The 25,265-nt window shown below is 41.2% G+C and overlaps 1 protein-coding gene across 2 annotated transcripts in view; it reads right to left on the bottom strand.

Moving 5' to 3' along the window:
* TRAPPC9 (trafficking protein particle complex subunit 9) overlaps positions 1-25,265 on the bottom strand; it is a 279,059-nt gene that overhangs the window by 155,890 nt on the left and 97,904 nt on the right. For both annotated transcript variants that reach the window (XM_079984184.1, XM_079984185.1), the window contains exons 20-21: positions 16,042-16,195; positions 9,772-9,862 (exon numbers count right to left, since the gene is read on the bottom strand). In XM_079984184.1, the coding sequence (XP_079840310.1) occupies positions 9,772-9,862; positions 16,042-16,195 (245 nt within the window). The remainder of the gene's footprint in view (positions 1-9,771; positions 9,863-16,041; positions 16,196-25,265) is intronic.

The raw sequence follows: 25,265 nt of genomic DNA on the forward strand, positions 1-25,265 counted from the left end.
TTAGTCACAAGCCCTATTCCCCTTCTGATGTTTTCTAGTAACTGAGGCTGACAGGATTTCTTCCACAATTACAACTTCCTCGATCCATGGCTATTTTTTGTCAAGCTGACCTTGATTTTACTTTGAAGAATTAAGCTCTTGGAGTTACAACTCTTGGGAGAATGAATTAGCACAGAGAAGAGTGCAGTTTGGTTCTCTAGATTTCTTCTTCCTGCTTCAAACTTTCCTGGCAATATCATACTTATTTATTGAGTTCATCTAAGCAGATGATAATTCTAGTGTGTGTGTGTTTTTATATAAAATATAATAATTTTGTTCCGGTTTCAGTATTCTAATCCATCCTAAAATGAGAGAAAAGTGACTAGTCTCTCTAAAAGCTTTAAAAATCCCTTCACATGGTTACCAATCTAAATCAATGTAACATACACTACTACAGCTATTATTTTTAAATTACATGGAAAACAATAAGGAAAATCTTATATATGGCCCAAACCAAAGAATGAAAGTACCTGCTACAGAATTCCCATAGGCCATACCATAGCTGTCAACGTTTCCCATTTTTTAAGGGAAATTCCCTTATTCCGAATAGGATTCCTTGCAAGAAAAGGGAAAAGTTGACAGCTATGGGCCATACATACATACATACATACACACATACATACATAATTTTATTTGTATGCTGGCTTTAAATAATTCAAGCCATGTTCAAGGAGACTTACCGTACAACATGAAAAAAATTCATCATTGTAAACTTAAGTTTGTAGGTTTATAGGTGACCTAGATTGGTACATAGCGTGTCTGAACAGATATGCTAGCTTCAAGCATCCACCAGTTACAACATAACAATAAAGCAATATCACAGGTTTGTAGTGAAGTTTCCAGAGATCAAACTATATAAAGGTGCTGGAAAAAAGGATTCTATCATTTCACAAGGCAGAATTAAAGCAAACCTGATAGCTATCAGTTATCAAAAGACCAAATATGCAGGTGAAAATATGTCAGCTGCTTACTTTACAACCCCCCCCCTTTTTTTTTTTTTACATTGGACACATCTGTGCCCCAATCCTGCGCCCTTTAAAGTGCTCCTGAGTAAGGGCTTCCAAGTCACAGTTTACATTTTCTATCATTAAACATACTGACATTAGAAAATTAATGGACAGCTTGCCACTAGATACCGCTGGACTCCAACTCCCATCAGCACCAGCCAGCATGGCCAATAGACATGACTGATGGGAGATATAGTCCTGTGACACTAAAGAGCCACAGGTTCTCCATCTCTGCATTAAACGTTCTCACAAGCATGAAGCTTAAGAGTACAGTATAGCCTGTGTCCATGGCACTGTCACACAGCTCACTTGGGTGCAAGAAATGTCTTGATTTGGAAAGATATGGTGGTTTCAACTCATCTAAACTTTTCATTGCATTAAACTCTGTGCAGAAGGAAAGGACTGGTATGAAGAGCAACAAACAAATTTCACATTTCTCAGAAACACCCCTGTTCGCATCAACATCAGACCTATTGAGGCTCTTAATTTTGACATGAGGATGCTGAGACTATGAACCGACCAGAAGTGGGAAATGGTGGGAAATAAATTCAGTCTTGATTGATTGCGGGGGGGGGGGGGGGAGAGAGAAATAGTTCAGGTTATGCCATAGTTTTGTGTTGCTGGTTCCTTGGTTTGTAGTCTATGCTGTTTTCCGATAACTGTCAGATACATGCTGAAATCTTTTCACTAGCCATCATCATATAATTCATAAAATTCGGTGAGGTAATTCACTTTATTACATGCTCTTTGAATCCAATAGGAACTGGGAAAGGTAACAAGAACAGTCACAGTTGAAAGAACTTCTATCAAGCAGAACAGCATTTCAGCTGTAGAAATTTAAGGTAGATATATTATTCTTCTAAACAGATAGCTATGTTGGTTCACTTGAAAAAGTGCAAATAGAAACAGTAAAACAATACATTCATTAGGACAGCTACAAAGCAGTTTTTACAAAGCTTTTAAATGTCCACTGAATGCTTCCTCAGGCTGGATTGGGACTGGGATTGGATGTGATCGATACTGGTAATATTTATTTTAATCATCCAGAGAGGACTCATAGGAAGTGGGCAAAGATGGGCTTCCATGTAACAATGAACAGGACTAACACAATATATTTATTAGGATCGACTGGCGGGTGGCGCTGTGGGTTAAACCACAGAGCCTAGGACTTGCCGATCAGAAGGTCAGCTGTTCGAATCCCCATGACGGGGTGAGCTCCCGTTGCTCAGTCCCTGCTCCTGCCCACCTAGCAGTTCAAAAGCACATCAAAGTAGATAAATAGGTACCGCTCCAGCGGGAAGGTAAACGGCGTTTCCGTGCACTGCTCTGGTTCGCCAGAAGCGGCTTAGTCATGCTGGCCACATGACCCGGAAGCTGTACGCCGGCTCGCTTGGCCAATAAAGCGAGATGAGCGCTGCAACCCCAGAGTCGGCCACGACTAGACCTAATGGTCAGGGGTCCCTTTACCTTTACCTTTTACAGTACTTTTATTGTCTCTCCCCCTTTTTCTGTAAAACTTCTAGCCTACAGGAAGATTTCTGTAAAACTCAAAAGCTAGTTCACTATGTGGTACCTTGGTAAACATGAGATTCTTGCTTTCTTAGCAAGTAGACCCTTTCTAAGCCACCTAACATTACATAAAGCTAAGTAACTGCCTAATTTGTTAAACAAAAGGAGTGAAGCATCCAAGTTCAGAATTTGAGTGCACTTTTTCTTAAACCCTTTTCTTGACCAACAGCTTTCTGACATGCTTATATGCACTTAATTTCCCATCAGGAAAACTACAATGCAATTACATTGTTTTTCAAAAACTGTGTTTACTTCCATGGAGTCTGGTCTTCCATGCTTTTCTATAATATACCATCAATCCACAGCCTCTCACTGAATCTTTGCTGAGCGAAGCATACAATAATATTTCATTCATTATGTGGCAATTTAATAGCTATCAAAATGCAATAGCATAGTAGATGTCAGAAGACAACATAAATTAAAAATTATCGACCGCTTCCAAGCTATACGGTTTTTTAGGGGAGGAAATAAAATACAAAGCTAACGTCTACAATAGGCTTCACCACCCTCACTTTGATGCATTCATCACTGCATGGAATCTGACAGAGAAGAAAATTGACACTCAAGGAGAAGGAGAATGTACAATGAAAGAAGCTAAAATGGTTGTCTGCTTCACATTTGCTTCATGAGTAGTATTCTTTAGTATTACAATAACTGGTGTTATTGTTGGAGAATGAGATAGGTGAAAGCACTAGAAGCAGCAGAACTTGTCCTCATCAGAATTCCTGACCTTTCCCCTTCGGTTCCAAATGTCACAGCTAAAAATATCCTTGCCACCACAAGACATTAGCTCTTCATGCTAGAGAATGCAGTGGAGAGCATTGTGCTCTTGCTATAAATAGAAGCACTTAGATGCCAATGAAATCGCATTAAAACATAAGCAACCAACAGCATAAGCCATTAGTAACTAACACCAAGACTCTAATTCGAATACTGGTTTTAGCATCCCCTAGATTTAGATTTATTGTGCAAAGAACTGCTTGACAGTATACAGAGCACAAAGGAAGCAGATTTCTTTTTTATTTTCCTTTCTGTTTAATACATTCTAAACAGGGCTGCAGAATCCACTCCCAGGTACTGTCAACCTTTTCAAGGATCCACGCCAGTTCTACAATGCTAAAATTAAACTGAATCCCCAAGTGTAAAAAGGTGTCCCTTTTATCTGGTTATAAACTGCAAAGTCTTTCTACCTCCTGAAGCATATCTGGGCCATGCATTCCTACCCTTAAAAAAACCCTACAAACCTCCACTGAACTTTGATAAGGTCATTGTACAGGAGGGGAACTGTTTACAGAATAGTTGGGGGGAGAATTCTTCAGGGAAAGGATTTGCTATGTCAAATGACAGCTATATTTTCATCTCTTCCAAGTTATTCTGTGGACTTCCCATGGGCTTTAGCAAACGTATCAGAATAAGTGATTCTACTGTTGGAGAATGAGTGTAAACAACTGGTGTGTGGTATCTCAGATGGCTTAAGAGGAGTTAAAACTGAAACAACCACATATTTTGGCTGTGATTCAGAGAGAGCATTTCAGTGTATGCAAGGACATCTCACCCCCCTTGCTGCTACTACTACTACTACTACTAATAATAATAATAATAATAAATTTTTATTTATACCCTGCCCTCCCCAGCCAGGGCCAGACTCAGGACGACTAACGCCAAATATAAATTACAATAAAACATACAATTCATTAAAATATGGCTTAAAATACAGCCGCATTTTAGTAGTAGCCCATAAATCAAGACCATAAAGGGAGGAAATATCAGCTATTCACCCAAGCCAGCTATCCATGCTGGTCCTACATTGGCCAGCAAAAAAGCCAAGGGAAAATTTATATACCAGATCCCATATAAGGGGTCAGAGTGAGTATAAGCCGAAGGCCAGGAGGAACAGCTCCATCTTGCAGGCCCTGTGGAAAGATGTCAAATCCTGCAGGGCCCTGGTCTCTTGTGACAGAGCGTTCCACCAAGTTGGGGCCAGTGCTGAAAAGGCCCTGGCCCTAGTTGAGACCAATCTAACCTCCTTGAGGCTCCAAAGTGTTGTTATTTATGGACCTTAAGATCCTCCACAGGGCATACCAGGAGAGGCGGTCCCATAGGTATGAGGGTCGTAGGCCGCATAGGGCTTTAAAGGTCAAAATCAGCACATTAAACCTGACCCTGTACTCCACCAGGAGCCAGTGTAGTTGGTAAAGCATTGGATGAATGTGTAGTAGTTCCTACACCTGAGGTTGCTTTTGGGGCGGGGAGCTGGGTGAACTGGCTCGCCTGATGTAACAGAGAACTTATTTAAGAAAAGAGTGAGGGTTGTTGTTGTTGTTTTTGTATACCACCCTTCATCTGTAGATGTCAGAGTAGTTCACAACATAAAATTAAGATATGAAAAGTACAAAATATCTCCTTGCATACTAGCTTATTATATGCTACTTGGGCCTCTGTATATATTGTGGTGGGTTGATTTGCTCTTCACAGGTCAACTCATCCCGCCAAGCCTACACACACATTCATGTTGTCAGGACAGACCACAAAATCCAAACCACTAGTATACCTTTCTAGGCCACCAACAGGTTATGGCCCAGTCTAGGTTGGCTCATGTGACATATCTCAATATTTTCTTATTCTAAACAGAAATAAGGGTAAAGAGAGGAGGAGAGACCCCCCACCACCACCAAAAAAAAGTTCCATGTGGTAAAAATGAGTGTTGGGTTCCATGTTGATATTAGAAGGTTTGTTCTGGAATCAAAAAAGATAGATGATAATAGCTCTAGTGTATATTGATCCATATCCATGCCAGTTTTCATCAAAGAAAAAAGGATATTTCCTAAGAAAGTTCTCCACAGAAAAACCATCCTTCTGTCACCTTCTGAAACTTCCATCACTTATAGTTTAACCGTCTTGTTGGAACTTGCCTTCTCTGACTGAGCTGTGTCACAAGGTTGTAAACATACTGCGTTCTTTCTTGTCATTTCTGTTCTTTGAATCATGTGTTCCTCTCTGAGTGAACTTTCTCTGCTAGAACAATATACTGCAGCGGCTAGGCAATTTCTCACAAGTAAACTTAATCATACTTCTGAATTGTCTTATTTCCATCCTTTGCCCCGCATCGTTCCACTCCATTTTTCATACTTAAGTAATGTCTACCATCTGTGCCAAGACTAATGAGTACTACCAAATCAAAGGAACTGTGCAATCCACTTTGCAACTTTCCTTTGAGTGAGACACAAATGTAGAAATAAGCCCAGGGCGGGGGGGGGGGGAGAGAGATTTAGGAAGGCCCTTTTGCCTTTAAAGCAGATATTTCTGCTCTACTCTTCCTAAAGTAATAGTGTAGCCCTGATCTTGACCACAGATGAGAGCAGTGCTTTTTTTTCTGAGCGGACGCAGGGGACGCATACCCCTAAACCAGGCTTCCTCAACCTCAGCCCTCCAGATGTTTCGAGACTACAATTCCCATCATCCCTGACCACTGGTCCTGCTAGCTAGGATCATGGAAGTTGTAGGCCAAAAACATCTGGAGGGCCAAGGTTGAGGAAGCCTGCCCTAAACATTTTGTGAATCTAAGTCTGGCCTCACTGAGGGGCAGTATTTCAATATGAGTAGGGAAATGAGAGTACCCCTAAGCATTTTTTAAGAAAAAAAGCACTGGATGAGAGTATGGTTCTTCATCCTGAATAAGACTGACATTGGATGCCTCATGCTACCAAGTGAGCAATGCATCACTGTCATAAATATAAAACTGTCATAAAAGGGGGGCGTGGATGTTTCAGGGGTTTTTTAAATACTTTATCAGGTTGCTGTGAGGAGTGCAAGAGAGGCCCACATGCCTGAGCTCTTTGGCAGATGGGCAGATTTAAAAAGCAACCGGCATGAATGTTCCAAATTACGTCATAGGGTTTTTGCGTTGGTACACATTTATAAGAATTCCAAAGAAGTTACTATATCTCCTGCCTTGACTATGCCAGAGCTTCCGAATTTATGTCAGCTCTGCGGCTTTCATGTGCAAAACCAGAGAAAGCCTCAAAAAACAACGTGCACTCGGCAGACACAGAGCAATTTCTCAGTCATTAAAGTTATACAGATTAACTGCTCAAATAATCATGTTTCTGATGTTCTGAAGTAATTTCCACAGGTGGAATTTGAAATGGTGCATAAAATTAGCCCCTCCTGCCATTCTGTAAGCAGGTTTTTCCTCCGAGAGAACAGTCCCGAACAGAAACAACTCATGTTGCCCAATTAGGAGAAATAGGAAGATTGTTTATTAGAGCAAATGATTCACAACAACCTGGCTGGCAAATGTTTGAGCTATAAACCATTAAAAGCAAAGGTCCTTCTCCCCCGCCCCGAAAAAAAAGCCTGAGGAAGTACCATCCACCTTGAGCCTGCCCATAAAAAAACAAGCCTAGTGTGAGTGCTTTGTAATATGGTCTCTTAAAGGTAGTCACCTGCAACAGGTGATTTCCACAGCAGTGCCAATTCCACCCTGCTTTTTGGCAGTCATAACTAGCAATAAATAGATATTTGGAGATAGAAGCAGGAGGCTCACATAATTATAATTCAATGTAATTACTGATTTCAAACCAGTTCATATGCCTGCAGTGCTAATCTTTATAACCATGGCTTACAGTAATGAGACTTTTGGTATAAGGTTACAAACACTCACCCTGAAAAAGGTTCATATTCCTAGTCCAAATTTACTCCACGGTTGCTGCCAAATATCTCTAGGGAAGGGTCTGTAGCTCAGCGATACTAATGTTTGACACACACAGGTCCCAGGTTCAGATCCTGGCATCACACGATAGGGTCGGGGTAGCAGTGGACAACCACCACTGAGCCAGGACAGTAGACAGTAACAAATTAGAAGGACCGGTGGTCTGAGTTGCTCTAAGGCAGTTTCCAATTTTCCAATTGTTCAGACTGAACTAGTACGTAGGATTGAACATTATTAACATTAAATAAAAAAAAAATCAAGACCAGTACAGGAAGAGAATTATGGAACTGTTCTGCCATGTTACACAACATAAAACAAGCACCAACAACCTGTAGCTTTTTAAAGAAAGAACTTGATGGAAAAATAATAAAGCCACCATTCAGTTGAAATATATTTTATGTCTTAGTTTTTTACTGCTAAGTGCTTATCACTCAGCTGCTGAGTTGTTAAAATGTCTTTATCAAAGGTTGAGTCTCTTATCTATTTTTCAAAACTGCCCCTAAGCCACATATTTTTTTCAGGAATCGTAAACCTAGCATTATTATTATTCTCAACTTCTGCAAAACCACTTTTGCTATGTCAGCCAAAATATTGTATCCTTGTTTTCCATGAGGCAGAACTTTCATATTGCTTATCTTTCAGAGCAGCCTATTAAATTCCACATGCTTTCAGAATTTTGCCAATTATCTTTTACAAACCGCATATTCAGTTCTGCATCTTTGGTACATGAACACATAACTAATGGTTATAACTTCATACTGGGCCCTGCCTGGTCTGTTCTTCCAGCCAGCAATTGTATATGTGTTGTAAGCTTGTTTGAACTGTCTGATATATGCCTGCAGATAAGAGTGTTTGTGTTGACTGCAATACTGCTGAGTGAATACAGGTTATGTGTATGAGAAACACAAAATCCAGAGTGTGTTGTATATGTGAGAGTTGGGCTAGAAGCAGGCTGCAGGCAGAAGCCTGAGAGTAAGAGCCATGCTTGAAGATCACCAGTGTTGAAGCAATGATTCTTCAACATTAACTTTGTCGGACTGGTCATGTTGTGCGGATGCCTGATTATCGTCTTCCAAAGCAACTACCCTATTCCAAACTTAAAAATGGAAAGCATAATGCTGGTGGTCAACAAAACAGGTTTAAAGACCGTCTCAAGGCAAATCTAAAAAAATGTAGTATAAACACTGACAACTGGGAAACACTGGCCTGCGAGCACTCCAGTTGGAGAACAGCCTTTGCCAAAGGTGTCATGGGCTTTGAAGACACTCGAACTCAGGACACAAGGGAGAAATATGCTAGGAGGAAGGCACGCTTGGCAAATCCACACTGTGATCAGCTCCTGCCCGGAAACCAATGTCCCCACTGTGGAGGGATGTGTGGATCCAGAAGTGGCCTCCACAGTCACTTACGGACTCATTGTTAAATGATTGTTTATGGAAGACAATCTTACTCTGCTACGAGTAATCGCCAAAGAAGAAGAAGAAGAACAAAGATGTATAAATAAACCATACATCATATACCACAGTCTCCATTGCCTCTCATTCCAAGATATGTGCCTGGAATCTTGCACTGCTCAGAGATTGGGGTTCCAACAATATATATGATCTTTTCATGTTCCAGGGGAAATCTAGGTCTAAGCAAGCATTACTGTGTAGGCACGTGAGTTTTAAGCAGGTTAACAAGAGAGATGTCGTGTGCAGTAATATTTTCAACAAGGCATTTTTTCAGTGAAAGCTCACCCACTTTCCACCAACACCAGTATGCAAATAAATTACGAAAAGCACCCCTACTCAGCATTTCCTGATGCAAGGTCACAACATCTGGAGTCTACTTTTCATAGATAGCTAAACAGACAGAAGTGCCACATGTGTCTCCCATCTAGTTTGGCTGCAGTTTTGCTTTTACAGCTGTTTCCAACACACCATAATGTAAATGTTAACCTCTTCCATTTCACAAAGATAATTCTTCATCTGTTTGCTCTCTGAACAGAAACGCCCCCCCCCCAAAAAAAAAAACCCCACTGCATATCAAATAATTGAGAACATGGTTTGATCATAAATCAGTAAGAAATATCCCACATAAATTACTATTCACAAACAAGAGTTATATATTTCACACACAAAAACCCAGCATTTTTGTAAGAGCAAATCTCTACCACACTAGAGTGGACAGCAGAGTTATAACCCAACAATATCAATTAGTTTTGAGGATAATGAATGATTTTCTACAACCAAGTAAACAAAACCAAGGGGAAAGCCCTCATACTAAGTTACCCTGCTCCATTGATTTTTAGCAAATGATAGAAAATGGAAACTGTGAGCTGTATTGTGCACTGTTCGACATTTCAAGAGGTTGCCCAATGACTGTGCAGAGCTAACATCTTTAAGACGCACCACAACATAAAGCAAATGTATATAATTATCAATCTTTTTCAGCATTACTCACCCCACTGGAGAGGAGCCAATTGCAAGTGCTCTAGGACCAGTTGATTGAGAACCCCTTCTATGCTTGCTTCTCCTTCACGCTTCAAAGAGGGGTAAATGATAGTTAAGGAGCACAGGAGACAGATGCAGCTCATAAAAAGAAAACATACATGATTACAACATTTAAGGCTGCAATTTCTATGAATAATTTTAGGTTGTTATTGGACAGAAAGAAGAGCAAAGAGAAATGTCAGTCCTGAACAGGACAGACAGGATCAATACTTGTTTTCTGAGTCAAGTGGCACAGATATCACAGGTATAGATGATATTGCTTCATTTTCAATAATACACAATAAGGCAAGTCACTGGCCTATCTAACCTTGCAAGCACTATGTATTCCAACAGGCAGCAACTGTCCAAGTGCTCAGGAGAGCACTATAGCAGCCTTGCTCCCCCAGAAGCAATCTATACCCCAACCTTCCTCCCAACAGAGTGGCAAACAACAATTGATAAAACAATAAAAGCATCTTTAAAATCCCCATACAGATGCAGACTAGGGAAGATCTCAAATTAAAAGCCTAGTTGAAAGAGGAAGGTCTCGGTTGTTGTTGTTTAGTCGTGTCCGACTTTTCGTGACCCCATGGACCAGAGCACGCCAGGCACTCCTGTCTTCCACTGCCTCCCGCAGTTTGGTCAAACTCATGCTGGTAGCTTGTCCAACAATCTCGTCCTCTGTCGTCCCCTTCTCCCTGTGCCCTCCATCTTTCCCAACATCAGGGTTTTTTCCAGGGAGTCTTCTCTTCTCTTCTCATGAGGTGCCCAAAGTATTGGAGCCTCAGCTTCAGGATCTGTCCTTCCAGGGAGCACTCAGGGCTGATTTCCTTCAGAATGGATAGGTTTGATCTTCTTGCAGTCCATGGGACTCTCAAGAGTCTCCTCCAGCACCATAATTCAAAAGCATCAATTCTTCGGCGATCAGCCTTCTTTATGGTCCAGCTCTCACTTCCATACATCACTACTGGGAAAACCATAGCTTTTACTATACGGACCTTTGTTGGCAAGGTGATATCTCTACTTTTTAAGATGGAAGGTCTATAGCAGGCAGCAAAAAGATGGCAGAGACAGCAAAAGCCACATCAAATATGCTTTTTAATGGGAGACGCCAAGGAATGAACCTGGGACCTTCGATACATGCTCTAGTTCTTCAACAAGTGCTCCTTCCCCCATGAAGGTTTCTGTTCTAGACAATCTATTACCACTAAAATTATTTCTGCTTTTGCAGGTAACACCACTGTTACCACAAACTGTAAACAAAACAGTTTTATTTCCTGGTTATATGTAGAACCTGAAGATCTACCTCACCCCATCCCCAGTACCAACAGGTAGATTCTATCTATAATGAACACTGAGAAGTAAAATGTGCAAACTCTCAACTACATTTACTTAATGCTCACCTTTAAGGTCACTGAAGAAAGTTGGTAGCATATTTTTAGAATAAAGTTGGATGCAAAGAGAAACAAACTTGTTTACAAGATACTATACCAACAAGACAACTTTTACTTTGAGATATTGCATGAATAAAATATCCTCCTGCTTAGACAGGTGGGTACAGATTCTTCCCACCACTGCCCCTGCACTGAGCCTTACAGCCCTTAATTGCTTTCACTCTGCAGTGCAGTTTGACCTCAGGTATTTTGCTATGAAGAGGTTTCTTTCTGTCCCACTTGTCACTTCCTATGTGAAAAGGTACAAGTGAACGAATGCATCCCAGTGCTACTTCAAGCATAAATGAATTAGCACATATTCATAAACAGAAATTATACTAATGGAAAACTGCTTAAAGTGATTAATGAATACATCTTACCATAAATATTTCCTCTCATTTGCATTCTGAACTTTCTGAATACTGATTATTATTGCATTTTTATCGTTCCAAACACATTTGTTGTGTGTTGCTCCACATTATTATTTCAATTAATCAATCAATAAAATTTCTATACCACCCTTCATCTGTAGATCTCAGGACGGTTCACAGCATAAAAATACAAGATAAAAACACAAAATACATAATGCAAAAAGAGCAAAAACAAACCAAGAAGCCTACCCGCCAATGAAACATTTACCGTATTTTTCACCCTATAGGACGCACTTTTTCCCCTCCAAAAATGAAGGGGAAATGTGTGTGCATCCTATGGGGCGAATGCAGGCTTTCGCTGAAGCCTGGAGAGGGAGAGGGGTCGCTGCGCACCGACCCCTCTCGCTCTCCAGGCTTCAGGAAGCTATCCGCAAGCCTTGGGAGCCCGCGGGAGTTCCCGCCGGGCTCCCACGGCTTGCGGAGAGCTGCCTCTATCCCGAAGCCTGGGCGCGCTGAGCAGTCGCACCCCGGGCTTCGGGTAGCTCTGCGCAAGCCGCGGGAGCCCTCCCACCACGGGAGTCCGGTAAAAGTGTACCGGACGTCAATCAGCCAAAGGCCTGTTTGAGGAAGAATGTTTTCGCCTGGTGCCTAAAGGTGTATAATGAAAGCACAAGGTGAACCCCCCTAGGGAGAACATTCTCTCTCCAATAGTAACAAAATTTGCTTACGGAGATGTCAAAAGAAAGCCCACTTAAAACTGTCTCGTTCATCCAACTTGGCTCAAGGGCTTCTAGTATCGCCATATGAAGGTCTGTACATTGTGTCCGTCTTGCCTTTGGCATTCATATTCTCTTTTAATAACTAAAACTATGGATGAAGAATCTTTTTCAGCCCAAGGCCAGCATTCCTTTGTGGCTAGCCTTCCAGTAGCCGTATGCAAGAGGTGGGAGCAAGGCCAGTACAAAAAGTAGTGGAGCAGTCTCTCATATGTCCAGTCATACACATCCATGCACATCCATTCTCACATATAGCAGAAACTCATTCATGCTCCATGACACATATTCATTCATTCGTTTGTTTGTTTGTTTGTTCGTTCATTCATATGTGCATTCATTCATTCTCTCTCCAACACACAAACATCTCTCACTCTCACTCCCACCCCCACCCCCCAGCAATAAGTCATGAGAAAAGCACTGGAACTTCTTCCCCAAGCCCAATTGCTTGGGGAGAGATGAACCATTGCAGTAGCTGCCTTGTCAACACTCCTGTCCAGCTCAGTGTCAATGGGAGAGACTGCTAGTTATTTAAGTGAGTCATGGGCGACTTACACCGCCAGGAGTGACACCTTGACGCCTTCCACATGTGCTGCATCAGGAGGATCAGTAGGGCAGAATTCCAATCAAAGAATTCCAGCATGCTTGCACTTGTGTCTCAGCGACATCTACATTGGCTTGGTCATGTCTACAAGAATGGAAGATGGCAGGATCCCCCAGGGGCGTGCTCAAAACAGCTAGCAGTGCTGCTTCCCATTTCTAAGCGCCTAGGAGCCAACCGGCTTGCCAAAACTGCTCCTCAAATGCTGCCAAACGGCTCTTCAAAATAGAACTTCTTTTGAATAACCCACTAAATATTTAGAAAATATTAATAAAATGCACAGACTCACAAATATTAGCCAATCTCAAAATGGTATGCCATCTGTTCAAGTACTGAACAGCAACAACAAGATTCCGGTGTGCAGACAACAGCAGATGCTATTAGCACATGCTCATAAGGATAGAGGGGGTGGAGGCAAACCCCCCCCCCATCCCAAGACTGGATCCATAATCTAAACTATAAAAATCACTACAGTAGTACCTTGGTTTGCAAACAGTCTGGTTTGCATACGTTTTGGATTACAAACACATCAGACCCGGAAGTATGTGTCCTGGTTTGTGAAGTTTTTTTGGATTACAACCCATTTTGGGGGCTATTACGAACAAAAAAATTTTGGAGGCTCCATTGGCGAGAGTGCGCCTTGGGTTACAACTTGTTTTGGTTTACGAACGGACCTCCAGAACGGATTTTGGTTGTAAACCAAGGTACAACTGTATTTGATGTTGTTTAATAAACAATATCTCAATCTGTATTTTAAATCCTAAGGACTTATTCCTATGCAAGAGGAGCACATATGCAGCTTCACATTTACACCACCGCAACAAGCTGGGCAGATGCACACGATAAGCAATAGGGATGGGGAACCTTTTGCAGCCGGGGGTTCAATTCCCTTGTGACAAATGCTAATTTCATTTGTCCAGTGTGCTACATTCCAGCCACACACAGGTAAGAGGTTTCTATGCATGAACATGGGGTAACTGTGCCCCTGAAGGACCAGCCTGGGAGTCATTTTGGACTCACAGCTGTCCATGGAGGCGCAGATTAATTCTGGGTCCAGGGCAGCTGTTTACCAGCTCCATCTGGTACGCAGGCTGAGACCCTCCCTGCCTGCGGACTGTCTTGCCAGAGTGCTGCATGCTCTAGTTATCTCCCTCTTGGACTACTGCAATGCACTCTACGTGGGGCTACTTTTGAAGGTGACTTGGAAACTGCAATTAATCCAGAATGCGGCAGCTAGAGTGGTGACTGGGAGTGGCCGCCGAGACCACATAACACCAGTCCTGAAAGATCTTCATTGGCTCCCAGTACGTTTCCGAGCACAATTCAAAGCAGTGATGCTGACCTTTAAAGCCCGAAAAGGCCTCAGTCCTGTATACCTGAACGAGTGTCTCCACCCCCATCATCCAGCTTGGACACTGAGGTCCAGCGTCGAGGGCCTTCTGACGGTTCCCTCGCTGCAAGAAGCAAGGTTACAGGGAACCAGGCAGAGGGCCTTCTCAGTAGTGGCGCCTGCCCTGTGGAACGCCCTCCCATCAGATCTCAAAGCAATAAACAACTATTTTCCTTTTAAAAGACAACTGAAGGCGGCCCTGTTTAGGGAAGCTCTTGTTTGATGCTGTATTGTTTTGAATATTCGGTTGGAAGCTGCCCAGAGTGGCTGGGGAAACCCAGCCAGATGGGCGGGGTATAAATAATAAATAATAAAATTCGTAGTAGTAGTAGTAATAGTGTGCTTATTTATATCTATACACCCACAGAAGCAAGAGGCATTATTCAACAACACATTCCAGCAAGGCAAAATCATTCAAGCAGAGGGCATATCAGGCCAGTGAAGGGTTTATCCAGGGGAGAGTCCTGAAGGATGCACAGAGGGGCCTGGACCTTTTGATGCTCCTTCCTAGAACTAAAGGCTTCCCTTTTCTCATTTACAAATATAGCCAGCATATTTGGAGTTGGGGTTTAAGTGAAGAAGCAAAGTGCTCCATCTTTGGGCCTTGATACCAACTGTGTAAGCAGTTATTAGGAAACATAATGTGCTCCTTAAAAAAATGTTTCAGGGAGATGCCTTCAATGGTACAAGCTGAAATTTAGGGAAGACCACAGAAAATGTTTTATGTGGTGGAAATACAGAAAAGTGCTGCTTTAAATCAACAGGCCGTTGTGGTCCTGTTCAAAGTTGTTCTGACTGACAGCTGCCTCCAGCACTTTTGGAGAAGGGCTCCTACAGGAATCAATTAAAATGTTGAAAGCTATTGCTAGCAGCAACCTCTCTTTATACCTTCCAGCTGAATTGTGGTCAGGAGTTGGTTTAATCTGCCCCGTTCTGGTCCTGCAAAGAAGCCCACAGGGCAGGCCAACAAGGCGGCACCACAGACAGCTCTGAATCCACAAATTGCTCCAACGAAGGCCCAACTGACACCTTTAAAGTCTCTAGGTCACCTTTCCCAGGCCCCACATCTGCATGGAGAAGTTTCTGGCCTGAAGACAGTCTCTCCTCCTTTACTACTGGACCAATGAGTTAATGTGGGAGGAATTTAGATCCTCAGGCTCACGGGAAGATCCCAACTCTTGCCATAAAGGCCCTGCTGCCATGAGAGGTTGTTCCAAGGAATCCTGTCTGCCAGGCTGGGAGTCCTGAACCTTGACTGGTCTCTCCGCAGGTAGCATTGCTGCCTTGGACTCTGTGTTTCAGTTACTGCTGGGCTCCAGTGTGGTGCCATAATCCATCTCCCGAGTGACATTCTCAAGCCCTGCACCATCTCAGAGGCAATTCCACGAAACACAGTACAGTTCTTTATCTTGCATTATTCAAGAAAACAGATGAACCCTGGAGTGCACCCACTTGAATCAAAGGATTGCAAGGCATCGTACTGAACATACTGGAAAAATCTAAACCAGTTAAGAGTTAAAATTAAGTTTAAGAACTCTATAATTATGTTAAATGATCAATTTTAAACCATGTTCTCTTTCAAACTTCTTTACAAAAATCATTTGAATTAAAGGTCACAGGCTTCCTACAAGAGTATCTTAAGGAGGAAAAAAATAGTATTTCTGAAAGGATATGATTTTCCAAAGAATGTCTAACTTGCTGTTGATCTCCAGACCTTTTGCTTGCTGTCTCTCTTCTTCCAGCTGCTTTGGGTTTGTAAATTGTGCTCTTTCACCAGGGGAGTCCGGGTAGCTCTCAAAGTTGAACTTGTCAACTTGGATAGCCATACTGCAGTAAAAAAACAACAATTATTATTGGAGAAGTTTTATGGAACAATGTCTTGCAGGTCGCACGACAATTTTCATCACATCAGAAAAGCATCAGTAAGCAGTAGTGGTGCAAAGCGCAAACAGAACTGAAACAAGCCCAAAATGATGTCGCCGCCTTGTAAATATAGTTTTTAAAGGTGATATTTAGCTTTCTTGTAAATAAAATTATTCCTAAAGAAATTTGGAAGGGCCATTGGTCCTATTTAACATTCACACACTTCTAGAACGGCATATGAACAGATCATAATTAATAACCATACAGAAATACATACAAACTCAATTGCAGTTGGCTACTAAACCAGGGTGCCATTATTCTTCTGTGCATACATGTTCACGCAAACAAACCCATCTAGCCTTCCACTCCCGCTCAGTCAAGTTATTTACCAGCTTGAATAGCTTGACTAAGCAAAGAACCAGGCAATTTAAAAATGTAGAGCTTTAAAAGACACAATTGTAAAATGCATAGCCACAAACATATACAATTTGGAACACAGTAGACATGCGCTTTAGAAGTGTAGCACCCTGCTTGTGGTTAACGCTTAGCTGGAATGAAATATTCCACGCAGCAATAGAGAAATTAAAATAATAATTTATTTGTCAGACAAATAAATGAGAGGCACAGTGGTATATGGTTACCAAGCTCTGGCCTGGCCTCCTGCCATTCTGGCCAGCACTTATATTTCCTTAATCCAGCCCCCTTGCTCCTCCTGTGGCTGCCTCTGTCCAATCAGCCTGGTTGAAATTCCTATTGGCTGTTTGCTAGAACCAATCACAAAAGATACACCCATTTCCTCTTGTCCTTTTATGGGAAACAAAAAGCTATATATTCTTCTATCTATAAATGACAAATAAGTAGTAATATATCTTACATGTGTCTCAACAAGGAACCTTAATTACCAGCTCACCTCGCCCTATTGCCCTCCAAAACAAATGGTTAATCTTAAATTTTTATCTTAAACAGATGTCAAGGATCATCACTGAAAGATCTCCTTCCTTGAAGGTCTTTTAAACAAAGGCCTGACAACCATATGTGTGATCTAATGATGTTTCCTGCTTGGCAAGGGGGGCTAGGCTGGTGGCTGATGGCCCCTGTGATCTCTTCCAACTATATGAAATAAGAATCTAGCATAAGGATTTAACATTTCTTAGCTTCTAATTCCTTTGCATAATTACATTTAAGCCAATATATTTAATACATAACATAGATAGCTTTTTAAAAGGAAAAGAAATCTTAAAAGGATCTCAGTTTAAGAAAGAAACAACTTTAGAAAAGGACTTCCCAAAATACTCTCTTCCTTTCTGCCAGCTAGATGCTTTTCCATTGCTCTTGACCTTTGAACCTTAGGAAAATATGGCTCAAGTTTAATGGGAGGCACATGGTTTTATTTTACTATTTACCCACTCTTAATTATGTTTTTCTCTGCTTTTTTATCTTCTGTAATATGTAGGGTCAGTGTAACCTTGGCTGTCAGCCTGTAATTCCCTTTTTACGACTTTGAGAATTGTTTTCTGCTATAAATCAGGGAGAATAAACATCTTGCCAAGGTTCTTAGGCAGCTGGTCTTCTGCCTGGCATGAACATTTGAAAATCTTTAAGCTCATTTTAAAATACAGGCCCTGATCAAGCCTCAATAAAAATGCAGGCTATGATTAGATGCCTCAGAAGCAGATATTAGATTTGATTAAAATGTATGTATTATGGCTATGATCTCCATTGAAATCCAGCATGGAACACTGTGCAGAGCCCATAGGAAAGGAATAAATTAGGCAGAGATGTTGAAACTCTTGGTTTTAAGTTTCTTGCCTCTTCTAGGTACTCATGTGGTCTTGTTCAAGTCATATTTTGCTATACAACTGTTGTAATTAATGTATCATGGAAATATGACTCACATTTTGACTGGCAGATATCAAAACATCATATTTTCAGGTTCTTCTAGCAATCACATCAAACACTAGACTATAGTACCTATTCATATAGCAATTTGTTTTGAAGTTTCCACAGTAATCTTTCTCTACTTTGCTAAGGAAGTATTGTGTTTTTGCAAAAAGTCTCCCACAAGTTAACTACTTGAAAAACTGAATACAGTCACTCTCTAATGCACACTCAGAAGTAGATCGGCTTAAACGTCATCACAATATTCAATTATAAATGGAGATGTTATACTGTAAGGGGGGCATTAATTTAATTTAATTTAATTTAATCTAATCTAATTTAATTATTATCTATTGCTATTTGATTGTAATGCAGCTCCTTTATTAAAATTAGTGTGGCCCTCTCATTCTTTCATTGCTTAGAAACCATATTATGAAATGTGATTTTAGAATAAAATGACTCATACAGCCCACAGGAACCACCTTTACTCATAATCGAAAACTGGTTTTATAAAAGTTTGGCATTTAACATTTATATCAGGATTTCTGTGCTACCTTTTGGCCCAAACCACCTTAAGCAGCTTCCAAGCAATTAAAAACCATATGTGCTACAAGTATACACACATTAGATTTCAACTAGTATATGTTAAAGTATGTAGCCCTCTAGAAGAAGAATTTAATAAATCTGAAGTTTCTAAAACAAAGTAAAAATCCAATAAAATAACCTGTGGGAGGGGGGAGGTGAGATTACTCATGAATTTTACCAGAATAAAAGACGTAAATATCCAATCATAAAGGGAACTCTATTTCAATGTTCACAGAAACCAGACTATTTTGGCAAAACTGAGGATGGCAGTGGACAACTTAGGAACAGATATACGAGAAATTACATACCTCACATGTAAACAGAGCTAACACACGCAACTACCATGCCCTGAAAACCAGACATTTTGTCAATGCCTACCCCCCCCCCCATGGTTACCCCACTCACTTCAAATAATAGCAATATATACTTGAAGGTAGCACTATTTTTCTAGAAAAATAGGTACCAAAACTCAATATGTTCTCTTAGAATGGCAATGGCGCCCACCTGAGAGTTCCAGTGAGTTCTGGCTGGAAAAAAAATTGTTTTCCTCTGCAACCAAAGGGGTATGTGTGTGTTTTCCCTTCTAAATGTATTGTTTGCAGAAAGTTGCAGTTATCATTAAGGCTAGATTGTGTCGTCTGCTGCAGACTCCACACAGGCACAGGCCAACTGTGTCCCCATATCATTTCAACAGAGACTTTTAGGTGAAGAGTGAAATCTTTCCAGACAGAAGGACACTGCAAAATGGTTTAAAAGAAATCACAAAACAAGTGTGCTTTTCATGATCCCCTCACAACTGCTTCACTTATAACAACCAGAAGTCCACCTGAAAAGTTGGTGGCCAAATTCAAAGCCTTATTAAATGCCACTTATTAAATCTGACTCATAGTTTTTTTTAAAAAAAAATTGTGTTTTGGCTGATGGAAATACAGGTACTGTATTACTGTATATATATTATACCCACCCTCTAGTTACCTTCCATCCAAGGAGGTTTAATAAGATAATATGCTGTTTTATTTTTCCAATAATTCAGCCTTAAAGCAGGCATTGCTCCTGATCTGGCAGCATGCAAAGGAAAGGCTGTGTCTACTTTGCCTCTGATTAATTTTGTATTGATTTGTCTTTGAATGTTATTGCCAGTGCTCCAGCGTTTCACTTACTTCTATTAGTGAATAACGACTTCTGCACATGACACCTATGTTGTGCCAGTTGAACTGGCTGCTGGTGTGCTTATAAGCACGCTTCAAAGGGCTCATAAATGCATTCACAACCCTGAGCAGTTTAGAATCAGGCTAGTTTAAGGATCACTTCCACCCGTGTCAACCTGCCTGCATCTTAAGATCATCCTTAAGATACACTGCTCAGACGATTCGAGACTAAATTAGAAGATTGGCAAGAATGCAGAACAGCGTCTTATCAGTGAAGGTCTCACAACTAAGAAATCAGACCTCTTATGGACTTAGACTCACTCTCATATTTTTATTCAAGCTTTTAAAGACTCCCTTTTTACTCTGGTTTTAGTGCTACTATGTTATATTGGGGATTTTTTTAAAATTTAGGATTAGCTTTAAGAACTAGTGCTATATAAACAAAATTTATACGGTTTTATTGAGTTTTAAAACTGTATTGATTTACTCATGGGTAAGGTGCTGTGTGAAACTTGTGCTTAAAAAGCAAACTAAAAATATATCTGTAAAAATTTATATTGTGATATTTCAGTGATCTGCACAAATATAGAACCTATTCAGTATAAGTGATAAATCACCAATTAACCTGTTCCAACCTTCTACTGAAAACTGAACGTATGTACAGAGCAGCTATTCTCCCAGTTGCTGGTTTTCCAAGCACCTGACAGAAATTCTATCTCTATGGGAGATTTCTTTCCACACTGCAGATTTCAAACTCTGTCCTCTTGTACTCTCAAAAACATCATGCACTCTGATGATGCAATATAACAGCAACGTTAATAGGCAACAGCATGAATCTAGCCATCTTGATTTCTAATTTTTTTATATATCCAAAATTGTTTTCAATTCTTTTGTTTATGCTTGTAACTATTTTTATTTTATAATTGTATATTTTGCTGTTGTGAAGTGTGAGCTAAAAATCCATACTGAATTCCTAAATCTATAGTGAGTAAATAAAATCAAAATTAATAAAAGCATGGAAGACAGGAACAAGGCCATCAAACCACATGCATTATTTACCCAATGGCATCTGCAGGCCAGCAACCAATATGCCAGGCAAATTTCAGGGGGAATGTGTTCAATAGTCACGGTGCCGGCATAGAAAAGACTCACAAACCAATGATAAACCATGGCTTTACATCAACCAAAATAACTTTGTTTAGTTAGCTGGGACAGGTTCAGACATTAAAACAAGCCAAGGTTTAGTGTTACATGTGAATATGGCTACTATATCTGCTATGGAAGTTACATTACAGCAGCCTCCGCAGGGATTTTGTTCAAGCTTGTAAAAATACTGAGTCACATCATAACATTTTAAAAAGTAAGAATTTAAAACTTAATTCCATATTGCTCATGTTAGGAAAAATATGAGGAGAAAAGGCATGGTAATGAAGGTCACAGTGCAGCCTGTAGAAAGAGAAGGTCGAAGACAACTAAGGTTTCTTCTGTGGAAGAGTATATATTCTGAAGCTTCAAATCACACCATAGGTATAGATGTAATGAAACAAAGTGACAAGTTATTTCCATAACCAGGCATATTTCTATCTGCAATCATGACCTAAAAATAAGTTTCTTAACAGGTGTTTGTCTTATTTTGACTGCTTGGTAAAAAATAAGAAGCACAGAGTTCAGCCAGATGCAATCGAAGCATTTTATATGCTGCATATCATCATTTATTTTATCTGACAGGTGAGGTCTTCAGTGTTGGATGTGGAGCGTGTAATTAGAACAGTGTTCTGAACATACTTGCTATGAGATACCTGAAGTGCCTTATATTCATGTTAATCTAGCATCTACAGTCCAAATGAAAGAAATCAAGTTGGTCTTGAACCTATTTCAAGATGGAGTATTATAGCCTGTCTAGCAGCCAACCAAATCAGGTAGTAGGAATCAAAATTTTAAGAGCCTTTAGTCCATTGGGTAATTTACATGTAAAGGTTTTTTTATCTGTCATCTGTAACACTGCCCTGAAAGCCTTAAAAGGGCAGGATAGACATAATTAAATTAAATAACATAACCAGTATTTTTGCTTCAGCAGAAATGAAAGATGAAATAAATAATACCCTGGCTAAAAAAAGGAAATGTTTCTGTGGATAGTGGGTGTAAATTCTGACCTTCATAGCTCTATTTAAAGCACATAAACACAGACATGACCAATTATAAGGGGAATGCTCACAGTAACTGTTTGTTGGAGATAAAATTTATGAACAACTAGCCAAAAGAAAAAGGAGAAAGAATATTAGGAAATTGTTTCCTAATTGTATGATGATTTTATATAAATATGTTTGTGTGTTAAATGCTTCCCCACACCAACATTTTGTTCCACATTTTGAGATGCATTTAAATGACTTTAGGGACGTTTGTTGAGTCATTTTACTGTTCTGTTCACTGGTTAAGATATAATAACAATAATAATATTTTGGATAAGCATGTTTCTTTATAGTGTTAATTCCAGATATTTTCACAATGAGCACTGCAGAAAAAGCCTTGAAGAAAGCTAGCTGACATCCACAAGCTAGAAAAGCACGGAATACCTAGTGCACAAATGGAATTCTCGCACTGATTATACTATTTCTGTATCAAAATCAGAAATAGGCACAGCTTCATTCTCATTGTGATTCACAGTTTCTCGGGCAAAAGTTTGCTCACACTGTAAAACTGAAGAGCAAGGGTGTGTAGGGGGGGAATACGATGACCTCTACAATATTCTCCACAGATCTGTGCATTAGTCATCAGAGTTAAAGCTTTGCCTCTGGAGACCTGAAATCAGCTTCATGTTGCTTGGAGGGGATTAAAAGAATGAATCGCCAAGGAATTCAATAGTGATGACTCAGAACACATATTTTCATTATGGAAATTTCAGTTACAGGTCTGTAACGGTTCTAGGGGTTGCTCGTGCGTAAATCGGCGCCACGCTTGGCTGAGTTACCTGGGTGAACCCTTTCTGTCCGGACAGCCACTCACCCGTGGCTGTCTCAGTCGCTGGCAGAATCCGTCAGTGGGCGTTTCTTGAACTTCTTCCAGCAAAGAAGCTCTTTGACGCCTAGTCTCCGCCTACTCTCCCTGCGCGGAAGGAAGCCTTCTGTGCAGGGAGGGTGTGGGCAGCGGAGGACCCGTGCTCTCCCCGCTGGTCTCCGGCGAGGAGTCATGGAGCCAGCTCACCGATTCCCCCATCTGCCCCCCTTCTCCACTAGTGTTACGCTGATTTCCTTCCCCAGAAGATGGGCTGCTTCTCTCCCTCCCGGTACGCTCTCCGGAATCCCTCTGGAGCCCTCCCTCTCCCTCTGGCTCCGATGGCAGTTCCCTGACACAGGTCACTCTATTTTTCCATGCAGCCAAAGTGAGCTGGAAAGAAAAGAAAATGTGAATACAGAGACATAGTCGGATCAAGTAAACTATTGCTGTGTATTATGCTTCTTGGAAGGGTCTATTGCTTTATTCTGTTCATGTGCCTGAATTGATTCCTAAGGATAAAAACTGGATAAAGTGAGCTTTTCAAAATGTGGATATGACCTCCGCCAAGGTGATAAGAGTGTTTTTATAGCTATTATGCTGCTAATTTATTTTTTTCCTCCTCTCAGTTGCCTGCTCCATGCAGAAACACACCAACAATACGACAAGTCTTTTCTTTGTCTATTATGATATAGACGGCATGTCAGGGAGATGGGCTGTAGATTAGCCCTCTCTACTTAGGTTACCTCTCTGCATTTAGGAAGAAATCAGAACCCAGTCAAAATTCAATGTAGTTTGCAAGATTCTGGAACTCCATGCTGGAGGAGACCAGGTGAAGCCCTAGTGTGCATGCAAATATCTAAATGTGCAGCTGAGGGCATTGGGGAAATATCCCCTAGGAATGCTAAGAAACGATCAGGCAGTGTTTTGGTTAGTGAAAATGCATCAGCAGAAAAAGCTGCTCAACTTTTCCACTAAAGATAGCCTTTCAAGAACTGAACTTTTATTTCAGGAAAAAAGCACTTGTCTGGTATCAAAATGTCTAAACTGATGCAAGACCGAAAAGGGAGGAATCCTATGGCAAAGATCTTCCAGGGTTAAGAATGAAGGATGCAGCTGATCTCTGGCTGAGCCAGAAAGTCCCCACCCCTGGCTCAGTCAAAGATATGGTGGCGTAACTTGCTCATCCTAGCTCAGCTGAAACTAGCTGAACTTACACCAGCTTTTGGTGTATATAGCATTGCTCCCAACATTGGCTAAGCTCAGAACATACATATCTAAACAATTAAACTCCCAAGAGGTGGTCATATAATTTAAAGTGCTTGAAAACCTGTGCATCCAGCCAACTTCCAGAACCAAATCCTATGCACAAGAAGTTGCCATAAAGAAAGTGGGTGTAAATTAAGCCAGCGGATGCTGCTGTTCTGGCCGACAGAAAACAACCCCTTAAAATAGTGTTCTATGCCAGGTTGCTGGGAACCAAACTGAAAGGGCTTAGGATCCAGCCTAACTCCTCCCTCTCTGGTTCTGCCCCCATCATGCTCCTGAAATGCCCCTTTTGCAGGGAGGGGGGCACTTACACTGGCCTTGGATCAAGTTACACCAGCATATCTTTGGATGAGCAGGCTTGCGGACTTAACACTGGCTGAGAGTAGCTGAGCCAGAAATCAGCTGGCTGAATCAGAGATCCACTGCACTCTAAGCTGCTCATCCTCTGGTTCTTCTTGCCATAGGTGTGCCTCCTTTTTCTCTCTCATCTCTAATTTATTGACACTGGAAACCTGTAGGAGTGGGAAAAGGCTGAAAACGGCATGGGAGATAAACAGAACAAGTAACATATCTGCCTTGCTGTCTTGGTGGAAATTAATAGAGATGATGTAACCTCCGAAGGGGACGTGGGTGGCGCTGTGGGTTAAACCACAGAGCATAGGACTTGCTGATCAGAAGGTCGGCGGTTCGAATCCCCGTGACGGGGTGAGCTCCTGTTGCTCGGTCCCTGCTCCTGCCAACCTAGCAGTTCAAAAGCACATCAAAGTGCAAGTAGATAAATAGGTACCGCTCCGGCGGGAAGGTAAACGGCATTTCCGTGCGCTGCTCTGGTTCGCCAGAAGTGGCTTAGTCATGCTGGCCACATGACCCAGAAGCTGTATGCCGGCTCCCTCGGCCAATAAAGCGAGATGAGCACCGCAAGCCCAGAGTCGGCCATGACTGGACCTAATGGTCAGGGGTTCCTTTACCTTTTAACCTCCGAAGACCATCAGAGATACTTAAATAAATAGACAGGAATTTTACAGGAGTGAATGCTATGTTCAAAGGGCTCTTCCACATGTGGTGGACTTCTCTGGCTGTTAAAATATTCCGGGTACGGGAATTTGGCAATGTCGGTGATAAAGTGCAACCACTGATGGAGCCTACCAATCCATTATTAGCCA

Source organism: Podarcis cretensis (genome assembly GCF_951804945.1).
Source record: "Podarcis cretensis genome assembly, chromosome: 7".
Classification (NCBI taxonomy): domain Eukaryota; kingdom Metazoa; phylum Chordata; class Lepidosauria; order Squamata; family Lacertidae; genus Podarcis; species Podarcis cretensis.